General features: G+C 34.0%; 1 protein-coding gene across 1 annotated transcript; it reads right to left on the reverse strand.

Moving 5' to 3' along the window:
• Positions 1 to 7,398: 7,398 nt before the first annotated feature.
• On the reverse strand, positions 7,399 to 8,710 carry LOC124847493 (putative transmembrane ascorbate ferrireductase 3). Its single transcript, XM_047325000.2, has 4 exons — positions 8,495 to 8,710; positions 8,362 to 8,410; positions 7,920 to 8,119; positions 7,399 to 7,817 (listed from the first exon to the last, which is right to left on the reverse strand). Exons 1-4 carry the CDS (start codon positions 8,624 to 8,626, stop codon positions 7,560 to 7,562), a joined length of 639 nt encoding a protein of 212 aa, XP_047180956.1. The 5' UTR covers positions 8,627 to 8,710; the 3' UTR covers positions 7,399 to 7,559.
• Between the last annotated feature and the right edge of the window lie 15,307 nt (positions 8,711 to 24,017).

Here is a 24,017-nt window from a genome sequence, read left to right on the forward strand (position 1 = left end):
TGCAAACTATACAACATCGAGAGGAGGTACTCTGAAGCACCAACCTTCTTCTTCCACCACTACTGCTGACAAGGTCGTTGTCCGCCTCACGCAGGCACTGGAGCAACGTGACCAGGAAATCACTGATTTGAGAGCAGAATTTAGAAACTTTAAGGCCCTGATCATGAGAGTGTTGCCTGAGACTTCACATGATCGATTCAATATCCCTCCGACCCAGCCACGACCCTCCCTGTCACCCGCTGTCCCTCAACAGCCCACATCAGTGCAACCCTCATCAGTCCACCCGACATCAGTCCAACCCACACCAGTCCAGCCATCTACAGAGGAGCAAGATGATGAAGATCATTCTGATGATAACTATGTACATTATTAGTTTTATTTTGTTTTTAGTTGTTATAGAAACATTTGGATATTAGAACATTTGGAGTTTAGATATATCATTTGGATGTTATATCAATTGGATGATTTGGATGTTAGAACATCATTATGTTACATTGTATAATGTTTTATTTATAAATACATGTTCTATGGATGATTGGATGATTCGGATGTTATATTGTCATTCTGATCAATGATTGCATCATTGAGATGCACATTATGCAGGTTTGTATGTTGTTGGAAAATGTTATGCAGGTCTGTTTGTGTTGTGAACAATTTATACAGGTTTGTAGGGTTTCATAACAAATACAATTGTGCCTTGGATCTGCCTCGAACTTACTGAAGGCTTATGCCTTTCGGTAATTACCCACGTTAGGTAATTACCGAAGGCTTCCGCCCTTCGGTAATTAACGAGGGCTTGTGCCCTTCGGTAATTACCGAAGGCATGCGCCCTTCGGTAATTACCGAAGGCTTGCGCCCTTCGGTAATTACCGAAGGGCGGAAGCCCTCGGTAAATCGTAGCGACAAGTGATTTACCGAGGGCTCTTTGGCCGTCGATAAGCCGTCTATAATTACCTTGTACCAACGGTTTCCGGCTGTTACCGAGGCTTCTTGCCTTCGGTAATGCCCTTCTTTTTTGTAGTGAATAAATAATTAATGTATTTTTTTTATGTTAGTCTATTTGAGATGTTATTGGAAATAATGATGTTAATTGAGTATTTATCATTTTATTATTGATTAAATTTTACTTCAAATATTATCTAAGAAATATTTATCCTTATTTTATTATATTACATAAAGTGTGACTAACAAGAAAATGGAGTTATAACACACATATTTTATAAGAACACATAGATGATTTACGCAATACTTTTTTGGTAAAGAAATAAGTTCTCTACTTCTAATTTATAACACCGCTCAAGCAAACAATAATTGTACCGTATGTCTGTCTGGTCAACTATGGATCGAACGATCAGCCTTGTAACAACTTGTGATCGAGTCATTAGTAAGGCAGAATGAGTAGGAAGGTGAATCTATAAATATAGGTTTGAAGTAGGAAGATATGGTATCTGCATTTACTGCACTATTAATAATTGAACTGCCAATGTTGAACTGATTTTGGCATCGGAAAGCCTGTCGGCATATTTATGTAACACCTAAAATATACCAGCAAGTATGTTTGGTTGTTGTAGTATAACAAGTGTCATATCTACAAGGATTTGGTAGAAATTACAATGTTTTGACTATCTTGATCTTCTAACCAACAATAGTTGTGTTGAAGAAGTATTAAGAAACAAATTTATGTTGGTGAAAATGTTGTAAAATAAGTTGGAGACAATTTGGATTACTAAATTAGTGACTTTTAGATTATTGAAACTATATTGGAGTTTGAGATCACAAATTCTCTCTCTCTTGCATCATATCTACCCTTAAATATAGAGCTACAAATGATCAATTCTTAGGAGTTCACTTAGGCATGACTCTAGGTCCATCCCTGACACCTAAAACTTAGGATTGCCACCCTTCAATATAATTCCTTAGTGACTGGTTGAATGAGTCACCTGCATTAAGATCAAGACTCTATCTTCAACTACACACCTTAAATTTATTCCTAGCATCTAGGAGCCCACAAGAAAAATGATTGGACCACAACTTAAGACTAGTTCCCACTAAATCTTAAGTCAATGAAGTAAAATGAGTGATCAGTTCATCCAACATTAGACATAAATCAATTAACAAACTTTAGATCAAAATCAAACATACATAAATGAAAGATAGTACTAAATACAAGAGAGCTCAAAGTTATTACATCTCACTCCAACACATGGGAGATTTAGCTCTTCATAAATGATAGAAAGAAGTAACAACAAGGAAGAAAATCCATCTCTTAATCCGTTAGAAATGTTCTATTAATTATAGAAGATGTGAGTGAGAAGACTCTCTAAAATCTCTCTCTAAAAATGCTCTAAAAGTCTCTCAAAAGCCTTTCAAAAAGTCTTCAAGCCCTAGTCTTTAATCTTCTCGTCTAAAACAGATATGAAATTCTTGTATTTATAAACTCTAACAGCATGGCTCAAGCGATGGTTCATGACTCCAATCACGAGGTTTCCTCCCTAGGTGGGTTTTCTCCATGGCTTTAGCTATGAGTTCTTGGGCTGGAGCTTTTTGAGATTACTTCATGATTAAGGATTCTTTGTGCCTTGAGCCTTAGGTCAAGACTTAAGGTTTCTTTCCATTCTAGGTTTTCCACTCGCAGCTTAAGCCTTCATTAGGCGTTGTAACCATACTGTGACAGAATGCTTGAAAAGTGTTTGAATTTCTCTATTTTTTTTCAAAAATGCAACTTTGACTATCTAAATTCTTTTATACCTGCAAAACAAGTAAAATTGGGGTAGTTTTTAGTAAATTTACACAAAATTAAAGCAAAATAAGTGTCAATTCAACATTGAAATCAACTAATACTAGGAACTTATTAGTTTCTTCTATAAGTACCCTCCGAACGACTTGGACAAACGATTACGAGAGGACTCAGAGTTGAAGACAACTTTTTGACTCTTGGATGACTTACTTGACGTTGAACCGTTGACCTCGACCAAACACTCCACCATGGGGCCGAGTGCTCATCAACCAACAAACCCTTATGGTGATTACAAGGAATATGAAGAGCAACGTCATGACAGAAGAGTTAGAGAATCACCCTAGTCAATAGGAGATGATCAAAAACATGAAAAGGCAGAAGGAAAAAATGCAACAAAGATACGAAGAGGAACTGATGATCCTCAAGGCCAAGAATGTAGCCATTCGCCAAGAGCAAAGTGCTCAAAAGTTGGTGCCTCGCGCATCGATCCAACAACAACAACATTAGCCTACTCCAACCAGACATAGAGAAGACATATGCAAGACAACACATAAGAGAAACACGAGAGCTAGTAAAGAGAATCCATCCGTACAAACAGTGAACACGGTCGGTCTGCTGCCTTTTACATCGGCCATCATGGAGACTTCCATGTGTTTAGCTCCCCTAACCTTCGAGAATTATGATGGATCAACTTATACGGTTGAACATTTAATGATGTTCGTCAACCAGATGGTTTTTTGCACTGCAAGCGACCACATATGATGTAGAGCATTTTCCCTCCCCATCAAAAGGGAAGCTTTGGCGTCATTCAATTCATTTCCACCTGATTCCATTGACAACTCCGTGGTCATCTGCTTGTTGTTCGACATGTAGTTTATCCCGAGCCAATCCCATCACCTGATAACTTTTACCCTAGTAAACCTCAAGCAAGAGAAAGAAAAGTTGCTCCGCTCCTACATGGATTGATTTGGGAAGATCGTTTGACAGATTAGGAATCTCAGCCACGAGTTTGCCTTTACCCACGTGATAACGACCTTAAAGTTTGGGTCGTTCACCTATAGCTTGTGCATGAGGTCAACAAAAACCATGGAAGAGATGGCAGAGAGGGCTACAAAGTATATGCGAGTGGAAGACATGCGAGATTTATGTAACCTTCAAAAGCAATAGGAAGCTTGTATAAGCAGGAAGAAGGAAGGAAAAAAATCAAATAGTGGTAGCAGCAAGGGAGGTGAGTCTCGGCCCAAAGACATGCCTAGAGCACAACGTTTCCACCAATATACTCCTTTGAATGCGATCAGAGCCAAGATACTTGAAGAGGCTATGAGTGCTAACCTGGTTCCCCCTCAAAAGAGGAGGGCTACACCCCTAGGGGCCAATGGCAACAAACACTGCCTCTACCACAAGAATATAGATACCATAGAGAATTGTGTCACCCTCTATAATAAGATTGAGAAGTTGATATGTGTGGGTCATCTCAATAAGTATGTCAAAATCGAGGGGGAGGACAAAAATCTCCCTACAAGAGAAGCCTCGAGAGGAGGAGAAAGCGTTCTTACCACTCCTTAAGGACCGAACGATGACATGACTCCAGATGCAAGAGTAAAAGCTGAAGCATGAGTAGAGACAACCCATTGTGTGATCGTATCAATAGAATCTCAAAAGGATTCGTGAGAGGCAAATCCTCAATGTCAGCTTGGATGTGCCATATCAGGGTCCTTTTGGATGTGCCATATCAGGGTCCTTTTGGATGTGCCATATCAGGGTCCTAAAGACCGTCCACCTAATGGATAGAAAACCTCCCATCACCTTCATGGACTAAGACTTTAAGGCTCCTGATATTGATCAAGACAACCTTGTGGTAATAACAGTTGAGATAGTTTGTTATGAGGTTAGTAAAGTGTTGATTGACCAAGGGAGCTCAATCAACATCCTGTATTGGAAGACGTTCTTCAGGATGGACTTATCAGAATACCTCATTGTGTCATAAAATAAGCAAATAGTCGGCTTTACGGGAGAAAGAGTGGACAAATGCGATTACATTGACTTCAGAAAGAGGTTAGGAATCGGTTGATATAGCAAGGAAATGTAGGTGAGGTATCTCCTAGTGGAGACTAACACCTCCTACAACGTATTATTGGGCGTTCATGCCTGAACGCATTTGGTACCATAGTCTCAAGAGCTCACCTAGATATGAAGTTTCCCTCCCATGAGGAAACAATCAAGCACGAGTTGATCAAGGGCTTCGAAGTTGTGGACATCAAGCACAATCCCTGAGTGGAGAATGCACGGGCAAACACACTGTCCAAGATGGCAAGCGAAGAGGAAAATGGACAACTGTCCACAATAATAAGGCAAGTGCTAACGAAACCAATAATGAACTGCATGTCCATATCCGTGGTTGGACAAAAGGATTGGACGGAGGACGTGAAGGTCTTGATGAGGAAGCAAGACAGGGGCGAGGCAATTAGCTCAATAGAATAACTTGGTTCATCTTTGCGGGGGAAGATTTGTACTGAAGAGGGTTCTCCACCCCCTATTGAAATGCCTCTCATAAGAAGAATCCTAATACATGCTTAACGAGCTACATAATGGTGTGTCTGGTCTCCATACTGGGCAACAGACACTTAAGGCGAGGACCATGAGAGCATACTATTATTGGCTAACCTTGTAAAGTCTTCATCTAGAAATGCAAGAGTTGTCAAAAGCGTGGTAACTGTTGCCAATGAGGAGCATTGATGTCTTAAAAGATAATGATTTTGATGATGCTACAAAGTGAAGAATATGAAGACCCGAAGACCCTTGTAGTATTAAGTTTAAAAGCATTTCAGGACACAAACAGTAATGACCGAGCAATAAGCACCGAATGGCAGAAGTCATGACCAAGACCAAGCAGTCAGGACACGAGCAGTCATGATCGAGAACTTAGGACCAAATGACATATAATAAGCTGAAGGCTGAATGGAGCATAGCAGTTGAAGAACGAACGGTGTCATACACAAGTCGAACGATATTGTGTCCAACTACACTGTAGAAGAAAATGTTAAGAGCTGGGAAGTTTACAAGAATTGAGCCGAGCGGTGGAGAGCATGACCGAGACGGAGCAAGTAGCATCGAACGACCAAAGGCAGAGCAGAATTAAGCCAAACGATAGAAGGTGATAAGGGTTTAAACCGAACAGCAAGAGGCTGTGACGAATCAAATCGAGCGGCATAAGATGAAGAACTCAAGTCGATCGGTTGAAGAGTTAAAAATCCTAACTATTCCAAGTCTCGCATATAATCGATTATCACTTACAATAATCAATTATCACTAGCAGTTGTAATGCGTGTTTACATTTTCAGACCAGTAGGTTATAAATCTCTTTGCCAAAACCTTTCAGAAATAACTTTGTGAATTTGAGAATACAGTGAAATCTGAGGAATTTCTCAAGTGTTAGTTCTTGCTCTTGTCAAGTCTTGTGAATAGGAGAAGCTCACGTTTTGTGTGTCAAAGGTCGGAGCGGTTCTCTTCAAGTTGGCAGAGCTATTGCTTCCGGTTCGTTTGTCGAAGGAAGCTCTTCCGGTTCGTTTGTCAAAGGAAGGTTTTTGCTGTATTCTTCCGGTTCGTTTGTCGAAGGAAGGTGTTTTTGTTATTGTTATTTTCTATTCACTTTCATTGTAACTGTGAAACTGTTTTAGTGAGAAAAAGTTAATCACTATTCATAGTGATTAACGACTGGACGTAGAATCTTTTGATTCGAACTATGATAAAAATCATTTGTGTGATTTTTCTACTCCCTACACTCTTTATATTTTCTACTCATCAGTTGTTCGATAAAACGCTTATAAGAAAATTAAAGGAACCATTTTTTTAATTTGACTAAACACGCTTTCCTTAATTATTTTTTATTCTATTGTGCGACTCGAAGATACCGGTTGTTCTAACCAACAGTAACAACGTCAAAGTGTCGCCAATAGAGTTGCACAACATCTTTCTGGCCTCCCTCATAGTGGGGAATGAACATCATCGGTCCATTCTCAATTGGTTAGGTGCAGAAGAAATTCTTATTGGTTCTAATTCATAAAACCGCTTAAACAAACAATAATCGTACCATATGACCGCCTGGATAGTTTGAACTGGACAATCAGTCTTGCAACAACGTGTGCTCGAGCCATCAGTAAGGTCGAGTGGGTATAAAGATAAACCGATTAGCTAGTGGTCAAGACAATTAACCCTAAAGCTAACCATCTTAGAGATAAAATGCAATTACCCGCAATTATGTTGTAATTAAGTCGTTGTTAGTTAAATGCATCATTAATATTTGAATTGCCAACGTTGAATAGACTTGACATTAAAACAATTTTTGAATCCTTAAACAATTTACTTGAGGTTAAACCATCGAGACCTCAACTATAAATAATTAATGTATTTTTTTTTTCATGTTAGTCTATCTGATATGTTATTTGAAGTAACAATATTAATTGAGTACATTTTATTATTGATTAAATTTTACTTCAAATATTATCTAATAAATATTTATCCTTATTTTATTGTATTATATAAAGAATGAGTAACAAGAAAATAACAGGACACATATTCTACAAGAACGCATAAGTGACTGACGCCATATTGTTTGTGAAGAAATAAGTTATCTGCTTCCATCCAATTCATAACACCGCTCGAACAAATAACCAAATTACTTTAGCATGAAACCAAACAACCTGAATCGGTAAAATTATATTCCACAAGAATCCACATCAATAGAAATTACACAAGCCATTTGCAGTGACCGAAGAAGGAATTCCAAAATCCAAAAACGAAACGGAGAATGAAAGAAAGCAATTCAGGAAAAACGGGCCAAACCAACAGCCATGTCGACAAAAACTCCAAACAAGAGAATTGCTAGACCTGTGAAGTTGATCAAATGAGATTCTCTCTGGTGTGGCAGTAATTTCGAAGAAGTGTACTTCTCCATCAACCCTGTTAGAGCAGCACAAATTGCCATGAAAAACAGTGCCCTGCCACCTGCTACGTGCCATGGAGCCATTGAATTCCTTGATTGTGGAGATGCTTGAAACATGAACACCAACCCCAAAAGCCACTTCATCCACAAAGTCATCACATATTCCAATTATCAAAATTTTTCTAACAATTTTCTTAAAAATTTTAGCATAATGTGATATGATAGAGACTGTGTATATACCTGCAAGCCAAACAAGCAAAAGGTGCCAATGCCAATCCATGAATGGAGGCTGTATACGTCTGTCAAGTTCACCATATCATGGAACTTGAAAACCGCGCACAAACCAACAATCCCAAGAATTATAGCAATTAGATGCAGCGTCAAGTGAACAATCTTCTGCGTTTCATGCGTTCCTGGCACCGTTTGATATGCTAGTATTGCTGCTCAAATTTCACACCAACTCAAATAATCATTGCCCAATAATCATACCTTACATGATAAAGGTTTTTGAGTAGAAAATTAACATCACTTCCAACTCAAAATAAATAATAGATTCAAGATCTTTTTTCTTATAATTTGTTCTAACTTCTCGTACTTGAACGATTTTCAGTTAACATAAAGAATTAATCGGTAAAAGTAAATGAAATATGTTAAATTAGGACATGATGCAAGAGAAAGATACCTTGACCAATAAGGAAAATGAAGCCGAAGAACATCATAAAGGGGTGAACCTGCAAAATGAAAAAAAAAAAAACAACTGATAGTAGAACGTGAATTTTGTGGTTAAAGAAAGAGCAATAAAAACAGAATGTTACATTGAAAACGCGATATGGATCGTCGGAATCATATTGAATGCCCTCACGATAATGCAGCAACCAAACAAGTAAGAGGATGAGAGCGAGAAGACCGAATAATTGTGCAAAAATTGTGGTACCATATGACTTCATATTGGTGGGAGATAATGGAAGAAGAGTGAGTGAAAGTTACTGTAAATTAACAGAATTTTTTGGTTGTTCTGACATGGTGTCATTCTGCTGTGGTTCAGTCTTATAGAGTTTTCTTTTCATAAAGTTCACAAAAGAGGAAATTGCTTCATCACTTGGTTTTGGAATTTTGAATGAATAAGAAACTTTGGCCATAAGCCAACTCTTGCTGCTTCTAAAGTATATATTCTTATGATATAACTTTGTTTTTCTTCTATTTATTCTTACATTCTTTTTGCATTCCATGGATTCCTACACACTACAAAACTTATCAAGTCTGGATTGTTCGTATTACACAGCTATCAACTTTTACAACATTGGATACCATTTTTGGTGATTGAAATAAGGTTTAATTGAGTTTTAGGTCATATTTTTATCTTTTAAAATTGAAAAATATGATATTTTATGATTAATAAAACAATATATGAATGATTTTTATTACTTCAACAAAATTTCATACTTTTTAATAGGTAAAGACACAGAAGCAATACAACTAAAATAAAATAATAGTCATATAATTTAATTAACAAATATAATTAGATTACAAGTGTTGAATTGTTCGTTATAAATGCTTTTGAATAACAAATAGACAAAAATATTGATAAAATTTCAGTTAAAAATATATTAGAATTAAGCCCAATATATATATATTTTGTTATATTTATTATTTTTATTTTATATTTATCTTTTATTTAATTTATTATTATTTTTTATTTGTATTTTAAATTTAGTTCATATTTTTTTTACAAAAGACTCTATATTTAACTCAAGAAAATTAATTACATGTATGTTTTCACTGTATTCAACATAATATCTAGAACTTAAAAGTTCTTTTAAGAAAAAATATTATTAACTCTACACTACATTTGTTGTCTGGGGCGATGCTATCTACAGCTTTCGGGAACGGCATATTCAATAATTGAAAGCAAGTTTGTATTGTTCAAAACTATTTATTGACTATAAAATTTAATTATGATTAGTCAACAATTATATTTCTTTTCATCAACAGTAAAAACCATATATGTAAACTTTTACCATTCAAATATAACCGAAGATAGTTCGGAAAGTTTAAACAAAAAATATATAAGAAAACGGTGTCTAAAATATTTTGGAGATCCCACATTCTTTACGGATGTAGTGGAATTAGTGAGTTAATTTTGGAATCCAAGGCATGTTTTCACATAGGATAGCTTTATAGTGATGGTATATGTGCATACTTCATGGAAGAATTCATGATGCATCCAGAATAGAAAGATAGAAGATAAGAAGAAGAAAAACTGATATATGAAAAGTGTATTGTTACTGTACAGTTAAGTGAAAAGGGGGAAAAGGGAAAGATACATATATAAGAGATAAAAGAGAGGAAAGAATAAAAAACAATAAATGGAAAGTGGTGCAGTACGGTGATTAGTTGAAACTGTATTTCTGACAACTCCCCTCAAGCTTGGCATATATATCAATTGTGTCAAGCTTGGAATTTATTTGGTAAAAGGTGGAAGGAGGAAGCGACTTTGTGAGAATATCGGCAAGTTGGAGAACTGAATGCACAGAGAGAAGTTTAACAGTTCCTTGAATAAGATAGCAGTCGATCTTGATATGTTTAGTGCATTCGTGGAAGACTTTATTGGTAACTATTTTAATGGTAGAGTGATTGTCGCAGAAGATGGTGGCAAGGTGGGACAGAGGAAGACGAAGTTCGCTGAGGAGTTGAGTAAGCCATTGGATTTCATAGACAGTTTGAGCAAGGGCGCGATATTCGGCTTCAAAGGAGCTACGAGAAACAATAGGTTGCTTCTTTGACTTCCATGAAATTGGTGAATCTCCAAGATAAACAATGTAGCTGGTGGTAAATTTTCTGGAATCAGAGCACCCAACCAAATCAGAATCGTTGTAAGCCTTCAAGGTGATATTGCTTGTGGCTTTGAGAAAAATGCCCTAACTAGGGGTGTTTTTGATGTAGCGGAGGATGCGAAAAGCAACTTGATGATGAGCCTGAGTTGGGGAGGCATCGTACTGGTTGAGGCGATGAACAACGTATGTTACATCAAGGCGAGTGTTAGTAAGATATATGAGACGCCCGATTAGATGGCGAAAAACGGTGGGGTCAGCAAGCTGGTCACCTTCAGAGGAAACTTTAGCGGAAAATTTCATGGGAGTACTAACAGGAGCATAAGCAAGCATTCTGGTTTTGTGAAACGAGATCCAAGGCATATTTGCGTTGGGAGAGGTGGATACCTGCATAGTTACGAGCAACCTCGAAACCCAAAAAGTAAGACAAGTTACTCATAGTTTATATTTTCAATTGTGCATTAAGTATATTGGTGATGTGATCAATTTCATGAATATTATTACCAGGAAGGATGATATCATCAACATAAATTAGTAAGATAGTGATTGTATCACCATGACATTTGATAAAAAGGGAATGATCACCAGAAGTTTGAGTAAAGATGTGAGAGAGAAGGAAAGAAGACAGTTTGTCATACCATTAGAGGCTGGCTTATTTCAAGCCATAGAGAGATTTATGTAAAAGACATACTTTGTTGTAGTCAAAATCATGGAATCCCGGTGGGGATTGTATGTAGACTTCCTCATTTAATTCTCCATGTAAGAAAGCGTTGTTGACGTCCAACTGCCTTAGAGACTAATTCTTTGCAGCAGCCAAGGAGAGAACTAATCGAATAGTGGTGAGTTTGACAACTGGTGAGAAGGTGTCAAAATAATCATACCTTTCAATTGTGTATACCCTTTAGCAACAAGGCGAGCCTTGAACTTGTCAACAGTGCCATCAACTTTATGTTTTGTTCTATAAACCCATTTACAGCCTATGGCTTTCTTGTTGGGAGGTAGGTCAGTGAGAGTCCAAGTCCGATTCAATTCAAGAGCAGTAATTTCTGCCCTCATAGCAGCACGCCAATGTTCATGTTGAATGGCTTCTTTCTAGTCAGTAGGATCATGTGTTGAATCAATAGAGGATATATAACCTCTATATGTGGGAGATAATATGTCAAAACTGAGAACATGTTCAATAGGATATTCAGTAGTAGTGGTACTATAGGAAGCTATTTGGAAATCTTTTAAATATGTAGGTCTAGTAGATCTCCTAGGGGAGGCAATGTTGGTGTCAGTATGAGTGGCAGTAGTAGTAGGGGGAATAAGTATAGGATGGTTTGTTTGATGTAGATCATGAGAAGTATCGGGATGATGGAGAGGCAAAGGTAAAGTGGAGTTTGGATAGGAAGGAGAGGGGATATTGGAAAATTCATTTTCACAAAATGTAACATTGCGAGAAATCTGTATGTCATGGGTGTCAAGTCTATAGGTGATGTATCCTTTTGTAGTAGGATGTAGACCAAGGAAGATGCTTGGGGTAGCCCTTGGGTCAAGTTTTTTTCGATGAGCTTGGAGGTGCTAGTATAACAAAGGCATTTGAACACCCTAAGTCTAGAAATATCAAAATTTTTATGAAAAAGTTTGCCAAATGGGGAATTTTTATTAAGAAGAGGAGTGTGCATAATGTTGATAAGAAGAGTGGCATAATTAAGAGCATATGTCCAAAATTGATTATAAAGTTTTGAGTGAAAAAGCAAGGCCCTAATAACATTTAAAAGGTGTTGATCTTTTCTTTGAACAATTCCATTTTGTTGGGGTGTTTCAATACATGAGGTTTGGTGAATAATCCCTTGAGAGTTAAAGTAATCATGCATGGCAAACTTTTCCCTGTTATCACGCCGGGTGACTTTAATGGTTGTTTGGAATTGATTCTTGATATGTGATATGAAATGCAAAAGATGATTTCGAGTTTCAGATTTAGCATGCATCAAATGAACCCATGTATATCTAGTATGGTCATCAACAATAGTAAGAAAATACTTATGAGAATGTAGGGATGTAGTGAGAAAAGGTCCCTAAATGTCAACATGTATGATATCAAAGGCATAAGAAGCAACAAAAATTGTTTGAAGTAAAAGGCAATTTCTTTTGTTTAGTAGTGTGGCAGGCATTACAATTGTCTAATCGAGAATTTATGCAAGGATATTTTTGTTTAATAATATCTAAATGTTTATCAGATAAGTGGCCTAAGCGGTTGTGCCAAATATTATTTTTATCAGCAGTTTGTGTTGTGTGCACTAGCAAGATGTACAAAGATAGCAACAATGAGGTTAGGTCCATAAAAAGCATATAAACCAGCGTGCGAGTTAACTAAACCAATCTTGTGATGTGTTATTGAGTCCTAGATAAAACATGTGAAATTAGTGAAGATTACAACAAAACCAGTTTAGATATATAGATCAAATTATAACAAAATTCTGGAATGTAAAGAACATCTTTAAGGCAAATTTTATCACAGAGTTGGATAATTCCTCTATGTGTAGCTTGTGTAGTGATGCCATTAGGAAGATTAATTGTCACAGGTTTAATTTTATCATAAGAACGGAGATGTTTAAGAGACAAAACAACATGGTCACTAGCACCATAGTCCAATATCCATGTTGTGGTACCTGAGTCACCAGCAGAATTAAAATGCAGAAGAATTTTACCTATATCTGAGGAAATGGAAATTAGGGAGCCAATTTGAGGGTTGGAAACGGTAGCGACATCAGTATTAAAGTTTAGGAGAGCCAAAAGAGCCTAGTATTGTTGTTTGGTGAGGCGCATTTCATGGTTAGGTGTTTCTCCTTGATTATCACTAGCAGGTTCTTGATTTCTTGAAAGAAGGCTTTTACCATTGTAGAACGTTTGTGACCAGGTGGGAATCTATGCTTCTTATAACAAACACATCAACAATATGACCAGTTTTGCCACAGTGGGAACAAGCTTTCTTATTGGGTGAAGGTTTTGCAGGAAAACCATGCTTCTTGAAACAAACATTATTAGTGTGGTCAGTCTTGCCACAAAAAGAACATGTGACAATGCTTATAGTGGCAGTAATATTGTTAGATTCTTTGTGATTGAGAAAATTATTAGTCACTAATTGTCTTTCCTGTTCCATAACATAGGAGAAAATTTTGGAAACAGGAGGTATATGATCTATTAGGAGGACATGGGATTGAATGTTACCATATTGTTCATTCAAGCCTCTGAGAAATTGCAAGGCATAATCCTCATGCTTTCTTTGTGAAATGATGGAGAGCATTTTGCAGGAGCATTTGATATCGCAGGTTCAAATCAGGTCAGGTATGAAATTATCCAATTCATCCATATGATACGTAATTTTGTGTAGAATTCACTAATAGTTTGGCTGCCTTGTTTGAGAGAAGAAGCTTCTTTCTGCAGTTCTAAGATGTGCAATAGATCTCGCTAAAAAAACCTTGATTTGAGATCATTCTAAATGGCTTAGGCATTATCCATCCAAAGAATGTTATGCCTGATGTCTGGAGAAACGGAGTGGACCAACCAAGAGACCACCATGTGTTGCATCTCTTCCAAGCATTGTGTGAAGGGTCTTCTCTGGGCGGTTCTGCAGTAGTTCCATCAATGAATTGGGCTTTTTCTTGGCACTTAATCTAGTGGTCACAGATTTTCTCCATACATGGTAATTAGTGGAATCTAAAAGAGGAGAAACCAAAGATGTGGCTGAACTTTTGTTAGGATGAAGATATAAAAAGCTTGAATGATGATTGTTCTTGTCATTCATGGTGCAAGAACTGAAAAAGAAAGGGAAAGACCTTCAAGAACCTCACAAGGTATAAGGAGAGAGGAGGACAGAGTATTAGGCGTAGTAGAGCTCTTCAAATGAAGAGCTCTTATACCATCAGAGAGATAGCTTTACAGTGTTTGATGGTATATGTGCAAACTTCATGGAAAAATTCATGATGCATCCAGAAAAGAAAGATAGAAGACAACAAGAAGTAGAAGAAGAAAAAATTATATATGAAAAGTATATTGTTGTTGTACATTTAAGTGAAAAATGGGAAAAGGGAAAGATACATGTATAGGAAATAAAAGAGAGGAAAGAATAGAAAACAATAAATGGGAAGCGGTGCGGTGCGATGATTAGTTGGAGTTGTATTTCTTACATGTTCGAATTAAAAAAAAAAAGAGATATTTTCTCTAAGTAAAATGATTTTTTTTCATGATTTATTTAAATTTTGTAACTTCCAAACTGACATATATTAATATCAAAATGTTTTTGTTTTTGGATTATTAAGGAATTTTCTTGTGAGGGATGTAAAGAATTTTCTTAAAACAGTGATTAGAAAAATAATATTTTTATTATTAAAATTTTTATAGTGATGCATTACAAATAATAATAATAAATATACTTTGATTAAAAAAACAGTTAATTTATCATGCATTAGTGTATGCACACAATACAATTAAACAAACTCTAAGTTTTAAATATTAATTTAGCTTTTATTTTTATTGAATTTATTTAAATTATTTTTAATATATTTTTTAATTTAGTCTATTAATTTTATTTAATATGTTCTTTTATTAATGTTATTTAAATAATTAATAAAATTTAAATATTGTATATCACTTATCTGTTTGTGTTTTTTTAATTTGATTTGATTTTATTTTATTTTTTAATTTTTTATTTCTTTTTAATTTAAAGAAAATGTCTAAATTATCCTAGGTTAGATCAAGATTTTATATTTAATTTGATTTTTATATTCGTTATTTTTGTTTACTTTAATCTTAATTTTTTAAAAATTGAATAATTTTATTTCTATCCAAATTGAAACGAATTTAATTTTTGTATAATATACTAATAATTTTATTAAAATCCACATTTCTATTTAACATTTTTGGTTTAAGGTTACAAATGCTTTAAAATTAGAATAAAAATTTGAATAACACCTTTGATTTAAAATTTTAAGATTAAAAATCACATAAAGTAAATGTTACTTCTATTTTTTAACTTTTTAAAAGTTTAAAAATCACATGTGAATTTAAAAATAATGGTGTTACTAGTCGTTCTTAAAATTTTCATTCTAATTTTAAACTAATTTTAATTTTAAATCAAAAATATTTGATAAAAATATGAATTTTAATAAAAATATTAGTATAACATTTATATAAAAATTAAATTTAGTCTTAATTTTGAGATAAACAAAATTACTTTATTTTTAAAAAAATAAAACTAAGTTGATAAAAAATAATTAATATTAGGATCAAATTGAATATAAAACATTTAAGATGACACGTGACTCTGACACATGACACAATGTTGACTTGACATGTGAACATTTTTATAAAATAAAAAAAAATAAATAAATAACAATATAAAAAATTAGAAAAACAAAAAAAAATCATAAATTGATACATGACACGTATTGTTCACTGTCGATTAATTTATTAAAAAAACATTAGCAAACAGATCAAATTAAACAAAATTGACAAAAAAATAAAATCAAATTAAAAAAATATTAAAGCTAAATTAAATAACTTAACGAAAATAGAAATAAAATTATTATTTAAACCTAATTTACAAGTGTTGCAAATACAAAGGAAAAGCAAAGAATAGAACTAAGGAATTGGTTCTCATTAACATAGGTGAAGAAAAAAAAAAGTTGGGAATTACTTTCTAATCCCATTGTTTTTTCCTGCACCCTATCACTTCCAGATTTTTTTTCGAAGCACAATAAACAATCCCAAAATAATATTTCGGACAGCAATCACCCTCCCTGTTACGGGAAAAAAAATTTCCAATAGCTCTTTGAATGGGTGGATGAAGAAATGTGACTGGTTGTCGGAAACAATACCAAAAATATGCTGGGTGTTGCTCCCTCCACCCCCACACATCTCTTCCTCCACCTCCCCTTTACTATTTTGCCCCTTCCTCCACCTTTCCTTTACTATTTTGCCCCTCAGTAAAATTTTATTTTTAAAATTGTTGTTTTTTAATTTTATTCATTTATAACATATTTCACTGATAACCTACGTAGTTTCTTGTATGAGTAAAATATTTTTCTACAAAGCTTGGTGATCGTGAAAAGAATTATCAAACAATCTTCTTCTTGTTCTCGGTGCAGTACGTGGTGCAGTGCGTTTATGGTGTAGTGTCCTTGTCGTGGTTCCTCTCCAGGTACGTAGTCATAATCCTTCCAATAATCCTAAACCCTAAATCCTTCCCATACTTCCAATAATCCTTTTAATATCCAAGCCTATAATCCTTGCATGAGCCGCAAAACGTAGTAAAATAAAAACGAAACGTAAAAGGAACACTGCCTATGGACGGATGACATCCTTCAACGGATGTCAACATCCGTTTAAGGCAAAACGGATGTCGACATCCGTTTAAGGCAAAACGGATGTCGACATCCGTTTTGCCTTCAACGGATGTTGACATCCGTTGAAGGATGTCATCCGTCCAGAGGCAGTGTTCCTTTTACGTTTCGTTTTTATTTTATTTGTTTATTTTATTTACAGTAATTTATATTTAAATTTATAATTTTAAATGTTATATATGGTTAGTTTTTAAACATAATAATTTTGTTAAAATATGAATTTGTTAAAATATGAATTTGTTATAGGTGGAGAAGAAGCTTAACGGAAGAGAGAAAGGTAAACGAAAATGGAAGAGAGGAAGAGAGGAAGAGGTGCAGAGGGAAGTAAATCAGAAGTTTTAAATAAATTAAAATATTAAAATAATAAAAATAAAAAATTTTAACTTTTGAGGATATAATTGTCATTTTAGAAAGATATAATTGGCATTTTAGAAAATTGGGGAGGTGGAGGAAGAGACGTGTGGGGGTGGAGCGAGTAACACCCAAATATGCTTATAGAACTAAAAAACCTACATATGGCCAAAACAATAACATGACTAAAACAAACAATAAAGCTTATGGGCCAAATTCAACTAATGGGTCTATTTGGGCCAAATTCAACTAATGGGTCTATTTGTGAGAGTAGGTTTTATGTTAAGAGAGGTTACAATGAGTTTAGCATAATTTAGCTCTTCCTTTCATGTAATGATGACTCAGCTTGACTTTCAACTAAGACTAATTGGACATGATCTTTACTTTAGAGTAGAATGTTTTAACCTTTGGATCAAAGTGACATGACACAATTTTTGATATAGATTAATTTATATTGATCTTTGGTCCAAGTCAACTTGTGGAAACTTTCAACTAGAGTATACTTGTGTTAACATTTAGCGTGTCAACATTTAGCACAAGCAAACTCGTGTTGACCATCATCCCAAACTTACTTGTTTTGATCTTTGACCTGAGCTAAATTAGCACGACCATTGACCAAAGTTAACTCAACTTTAATCTAGGTTAACTCAACTCGATCTTCACACAAGCTTACTTGACTTGATCTTCGGTCGTACTCGAATTATCTTAACTTTTGACTAATGCCAACTCAACTTGAACTTCGGTTTAGGCTGACTCGGGTAAACCTTTGACCTAGGCCAAGTCGACTTGACTTTTACTCCAGCCAACTTGGCTCAACTTTCAACCAAGGCCAACCTAGCACGACCTTTACTAACTCGACCTTTAACCCGGATTAACTCTGCACTACCTTGACCCAGGTCGACATGGATCTTTGATCTAGACTGAGTCCGCACAACCTGAGTCGAGTTTACTTAAAATGAAATTTGCCTCGAGTTGGCTCTTTCCACTTGTACTAACTTATCCCAATCTTCAGTGTGAACCAACTTACTTTATATTTAGTTAATGTCGACTTGGCTCAAACTTCGACTCATATCGACTTGGTTCGACCTTTAACTCAGACCAATTCAGTTCGATTTTTACTAAGATCGACTCGACAATTCTTTAATCGAATAAATTTGTTTTTAACCTTAGATACGAACTAACTCAATATATTTTATTACTCGACTCAAACTTTTATTGAAAAAAACATCATCATATAGCACTTCAAATTTGTTTATTATAAATTACACTACCTATATATGTTAACATTAAGTCTTATAGATAATCTATGTACCTTTTTGTTAGAAAGAACTTTAATTATATTTTTTGTTTACATAAGTGATTATGTGAATATGTTAGAAATAGTTAGGCTTAAAAGCTCACTTTCTAACATGGTATCAGAGCCTCTGAGTGGGCATTCTATTCTTCTATTCCACCCGCTATCGGGCCGTTATCGGACCACCCAATTTCTACTATCACGCACGAGATGTCTATACCTCGGCGTGAAGGGGGTGTGTTGGAAGTCTCACATCGACTAGAGATAAGGCCAATTTATAATATATAAGTGAGGTGCAAACCTCACCTTACAAGCCGGTTTTGTGGGGTTGAGTTAGGCTTAAAACCCACTTTCTAATAGAATATGTCAAATACAAAAGTGAGGTAAAGAAAACTAAAAGTAATTTTAAATGAGAAAATTATGTAATTGTTGAACTTATAAAATGAAATCATCTTAACGCGATAGATGAAACTGTCTCATATTTCCAAGTATAATGCCAACTTCTTCTCATTGAGGTTCTACCATTGCAGCAAATCCATTCAAATTTACCACTACATACAGCTATTTCTTATATTATACTATTGAATATATTTTCCTGGCTTCTTTTTTAGTTTGAAATCGTAATCGCATATGTTGTCACATGGTATCCCGTAATGGTAGACAGAAAGAGGTAACCATGAATTTGAACAACTATTTTTCTTTGGCAGCTTCTACCTCCACTTCCGTAAAAAATCTCCTTAACCCCTGTATGAGAATTCTTTATGCTCTCCTTTTTTGAATTATATAATTTGGAATTTATTTTTAAAAATAAAAAATAAATTTTAAATTATTTATACTTTGAAATTATGTAATCTTGAAGTCATTTTTTTTAGCATACTGGCTGCATTCATATATGGTATAATAAAGTATGAAATGGTATCAAATGGGCTGTCAAGTTGGGCCCAATTCGAGGTACCTAAATTAGAATTTGGGTGTTACTCCCTCCACCCCCACACGTCTCTTCCTCCACCTCCCCAATTTTCTAAAATGCCAATTATATCCTTCTAAAATAACAATTATATCCTCAAAAGTTAAAATTTTTTATTTTTATTATTTTAATATTTTAATTTATTTAAAACTTCTGATTTATTTCCCTCTGCACCTCTTCCTCTCTTCCATTTTCGTTTACCTTTCTCTCTTCCGTTAAGCTTCTTCTCCACCTATAACAAATTCATATTTTAACAAAATTATTACGTTTAAAAACTAACCATATATAACATTTAAAATTATAAATTTAAATATAAATTACTGTAAATAAAATAAACAAATAAAATAAAAACGAAACCTAAAAGGAACACTGCCTATGGACGGATGACATCCGTTGAAGGCAAAACGGATGTCGACATCCGTTTTGCCTTAAACGGATGTCGACATCCGTTTTGCCTTAAACGGATGTTGACATCCGTTGAAGGATGTCATCCGTCCATAGGCAGTGTTCCTTTTACGTTTCGTTTTTATTTTACTACGTTTTGCGGCTCATGCAAGGATTATAGGCTTGGATATTAAAAGGATTATTGGAAGTATGGGAAGGATTTAGGGTTTAGGATTATTGGAAGGATTATGACTACGTACCTGGAGAGGAACCACGACAAGGACACTACACCATAAACGCACTGCACCACGTACTGCACCGAGAACAAGAAGAAGATTGTTTGATAATTCTTTTCACGATCACCAAGCTTTGTAGAAAAATATTTTACTCATACAAGAAACTACGTAGGTTATCAATGAAATATGTTATAAATGAATAAAATTAAAAAACAACAATTTTAAAAATAAAATTTTATTGAGGGGCAAAATAGTAAAGGAAAGGTGGAGGAAGGGGCAAAATAGTAAAAGGGAGGTGGAGGAAGAGACGTGTGGGGGTGGAGGGAGCAACACCCTTAGAATTTCCTTTGAACAGTTGCTAAAGTTCAGGTTTGCGTTCATATTGTAAAGAATGGTGTGACTGCATTATTTAAATAAAGTAATCAATGTATGTGTGTGAAATGAAGTTCGGTCATTTCATTGATGTTCTATTTCTGAAGAAATCCTACAAATCAAAATTTTGTGCAATACTTAAAGAGTCAACGAATTTGAGAAAATATGATGATCCTAGTACTATTCACTCTAAATTTGTTATATCATTGATAATATGTACTATTCAATATTCATTCTTTTCAATATCTTTAATTATTCCATTTCTTTTGAGTTCACTAGAGATGTGAACTTTTCAAAATTCATGGCATTTCAATGTTTAATCAATATTGATTGTGTTATTTCTAATGCTCGACCTAAGTCTTTGTTGCTCAATTCATGGACTGCTCCAAAATTAATATAACAAAATAATTGTATTGTGAAGTTACAGTAAAAAGATAATATACAGAATTAGCAGAGAATAAGAAATCTTAAAAATGTCTTAAAAATGGTTTATTTATCTTAAATTTAGTTTGGCTAAATGTATTTTTATTTTATGTGAAATTAAAATTATAAAATCGAATAGATATAATTTTTTAATTTTATTTTATTAAATTTGTGTATGTGTTATAAATATCTCTTACGCGAGCATTGTTTATATTAAAGTGAAAATGTTTTTAATATAAACAACTCAAATGTTCGTATAAAAAAATATATATGTTACGTGAAAAAAATATAATATAATTGAGTTAAAAAGTTACACCTTTTCCTACCATCAAATCACCTTCAATTTTCACCAAACCTAGATAGTAATCTACTACCATCATTTCAAAACACAAGTTAGCTATTAGTCACCCAAAAAGATCTAATTATCTTTCAATACTCACCTTCTTCGAAACTCGTTTTTCTTCTTTGTGTCTTAAGGGGCTTGGAATAAACCTTTTTAGGCATTTTGGAAGTCTTGGGAGGACCTCATCACTAAATAAAGGTTCACATATAGATTTTTAATTTAACATTTATACAAAGCTTATCATTCTTAATAATTATTCCTATACAACATATTCCTAAACAAAATTACAAATCAATTAAATATACAAATAATCATTCATTTTACAAGAGTAATAAACACCAAATACAATTCATTAAAGAGACAATAAGAGAAAAAGTAACCAGAAAAAATAACTTTTTTTTTCTAAAAATGAGTTTTTTAGCTTCAATAATTGATGTAGTATTATTTTAGCTGGTTTAATGTCTCAATATGTCCTTATTTTTTTTCAGAATTTGAAATAGGTCCCTTTATTTTTTGGCGTCTCAATTGGGTCCTTATTTTTGTTAATTTGATGTAAATAAATCCTTTCCGTCAATTTCATCAAACGGCGTTAATGAATGTGTGACGTGGCCTGAGGACAGTATTGACACGTGTAAGGCCACGTCACACATGCATTAACGTCGTTTGATGAAATTGACGGAAATAATTTATTTGCATCAAATTAACAAAAATAAGGACCCAATTGAGACGCCAAAAAATAAAGGGACCTATTTCAAATTCTGAACAAAAATAGGGACCTATTGAGACATTAAACCTATTTTAGCTTGAGAAAAAAAATTGGAGTAAAAGCAATGCTGATTTTCAAATCTATTTTCACTTGAGTGCAAATACTTAGAGCAAACCAATTTTCAAATATTTTATTCAAAGTCATTTTATCAAATACGACTTTTAAACATTAAAAATATCAACATAATCCATAATTTACTCAAACATCCTTCGTTACTTAGTTCAATTCAACTTTGGTCAAACAAACCCATTATAAATACTTTCTTTTGCATGAAGTTCACAAAATAATATTCAATATTTTGCTTCAAATAACCACAACTTGAATTAAATTGTCTCAAACGCATAAATCTAACATTGAACACAACAAATTTCATAAATTCAAATTATATAAATCTTATATCAAACTCAAACGTTAAAAATATGCTTAAACCACATACGACCTTATAAAACTCCAAATAATGTGACCATCTCACCTTTACATTCAAATTATTTATGTTAAAGTTCTATCAAAATCATAAATAATTTCTCTTACCTATAATTCCTTATTGCAAAGAAAGTTTAAGTTTAAAAAAACATATTGTCAAAATTTAGGAACCTAGAGCAAAGTATTCAAACATAACCAAATTTCAGTATGAGTTTAACCAAGTTGAAAGGATCTCTTTTCATAACTAACCTTGATGACAAAATCATAAGGAAATGAAGAAACCAGAGAATCTTTAAAGTGAACAAAAACTTACTCAATTTATAAATATAATCTATTACAAATTATTCATAGCTCCCCAACTACTGCGAGATGTGACCAAATTCTGCTGAAAGAGATAATGGTTGAAGAAAGAATTTGGAAATAATTCGTATAGAAAACATAAAAAACTGAGAGAAAAAAAAGTGAGAGTGGGAAGTGAGAGCGGAGGAGGTCACAATTATCCTTAACAAATATTGATATAGTTTTGTTTTTAATACAATAAGAAAAAATATTACACCCTTAGCTAAAAAACTTTAATTTCGTTAATTTTGTTTAAACTTTGTTAATAATTAAGGTAATTGAATTCATGTTTGATTTTGAAATTGTGATGTGTATTTATTGAAGTCAAAATTAACACTAACATGTAATTAATCTTGAAATAATCATATTAAGAATTTTAAATTTACAAAATAAAAGCAAAGATTCCATTTAAGGTTAATTACACATTAACTTTAATTTTTCATTGGAAAATTTTAGGTGGACACCATGAAGTTTTTCTTTCCCTATTTGACACCTAATAAAAGCTAATAATTTTATTTTTTATTTAATTCTTTAAAAATATTTTATATTTTAAAATAAAAATATAGTTTTATTAGTGTTGTACAAATGTATAATAGAAATGAGAGTGTTTATGTATCATCACCCTTTACCCTTTAATAAACACATCAAAATTATCAAACACCCGTTCAGTTGTGTTAATCATTAATGTTGTGTTCACTTGAGCAGATTGTACTATTCACACATATTTGTGAGCGAGGAAATGCGATGATTTTGGTATTCACTTTAGACGAAATGCAAGGAAGGAATTGTTGTGATTTGCGAGATGTATCAGTTTTTTATCACCCCCAGAATGAAGAGATTTGAAGGGATTTACGTGCAATCTCTCATTTGCCGTTTTCTTGGATTCATAGAGCTTTTGAGATGTGGAAGCAGTAGCACCCAGTCCATCCCCTTTCTTTCTCACAATTAAACAACTCAAGGAGTTTCTACTCTTTACCACAACCCCAAAACCACCCGATCTCACGCCTGATTTCATTAACCAAAGCACGTCGCCCAAAATTAGCATCACCCGCAATCAAAACTAAACCCTAACTCCTAGATCTGAAGCCAAACCAATCTTAATTCTTCAAGGTTCCTCCCTCCCCTCAGACCAAAGAAAAATTTCAATGGTATCTTACCTCATCAGAAAATCAATAGATTCCGTCCCTCGTAGTAAATTGTGTGATGCGAGTGGGACGCAAGTC

Source organism: Vigna umbellata, chromosome 1, assembly GCF_029865625.1.
Source record: "Vigna umbellata cultivar VRB3 chromosome 1, Vumbellata_1.0, whole genome shotgun sequence".
NCBI classification, from domain to species: domain Eukaryota; kingdom Viridiplantae; phylum Streptophyta; class Magnoliopsida; order Fabales; family Fabaceae; genus Vigna; species Vigna umbellata.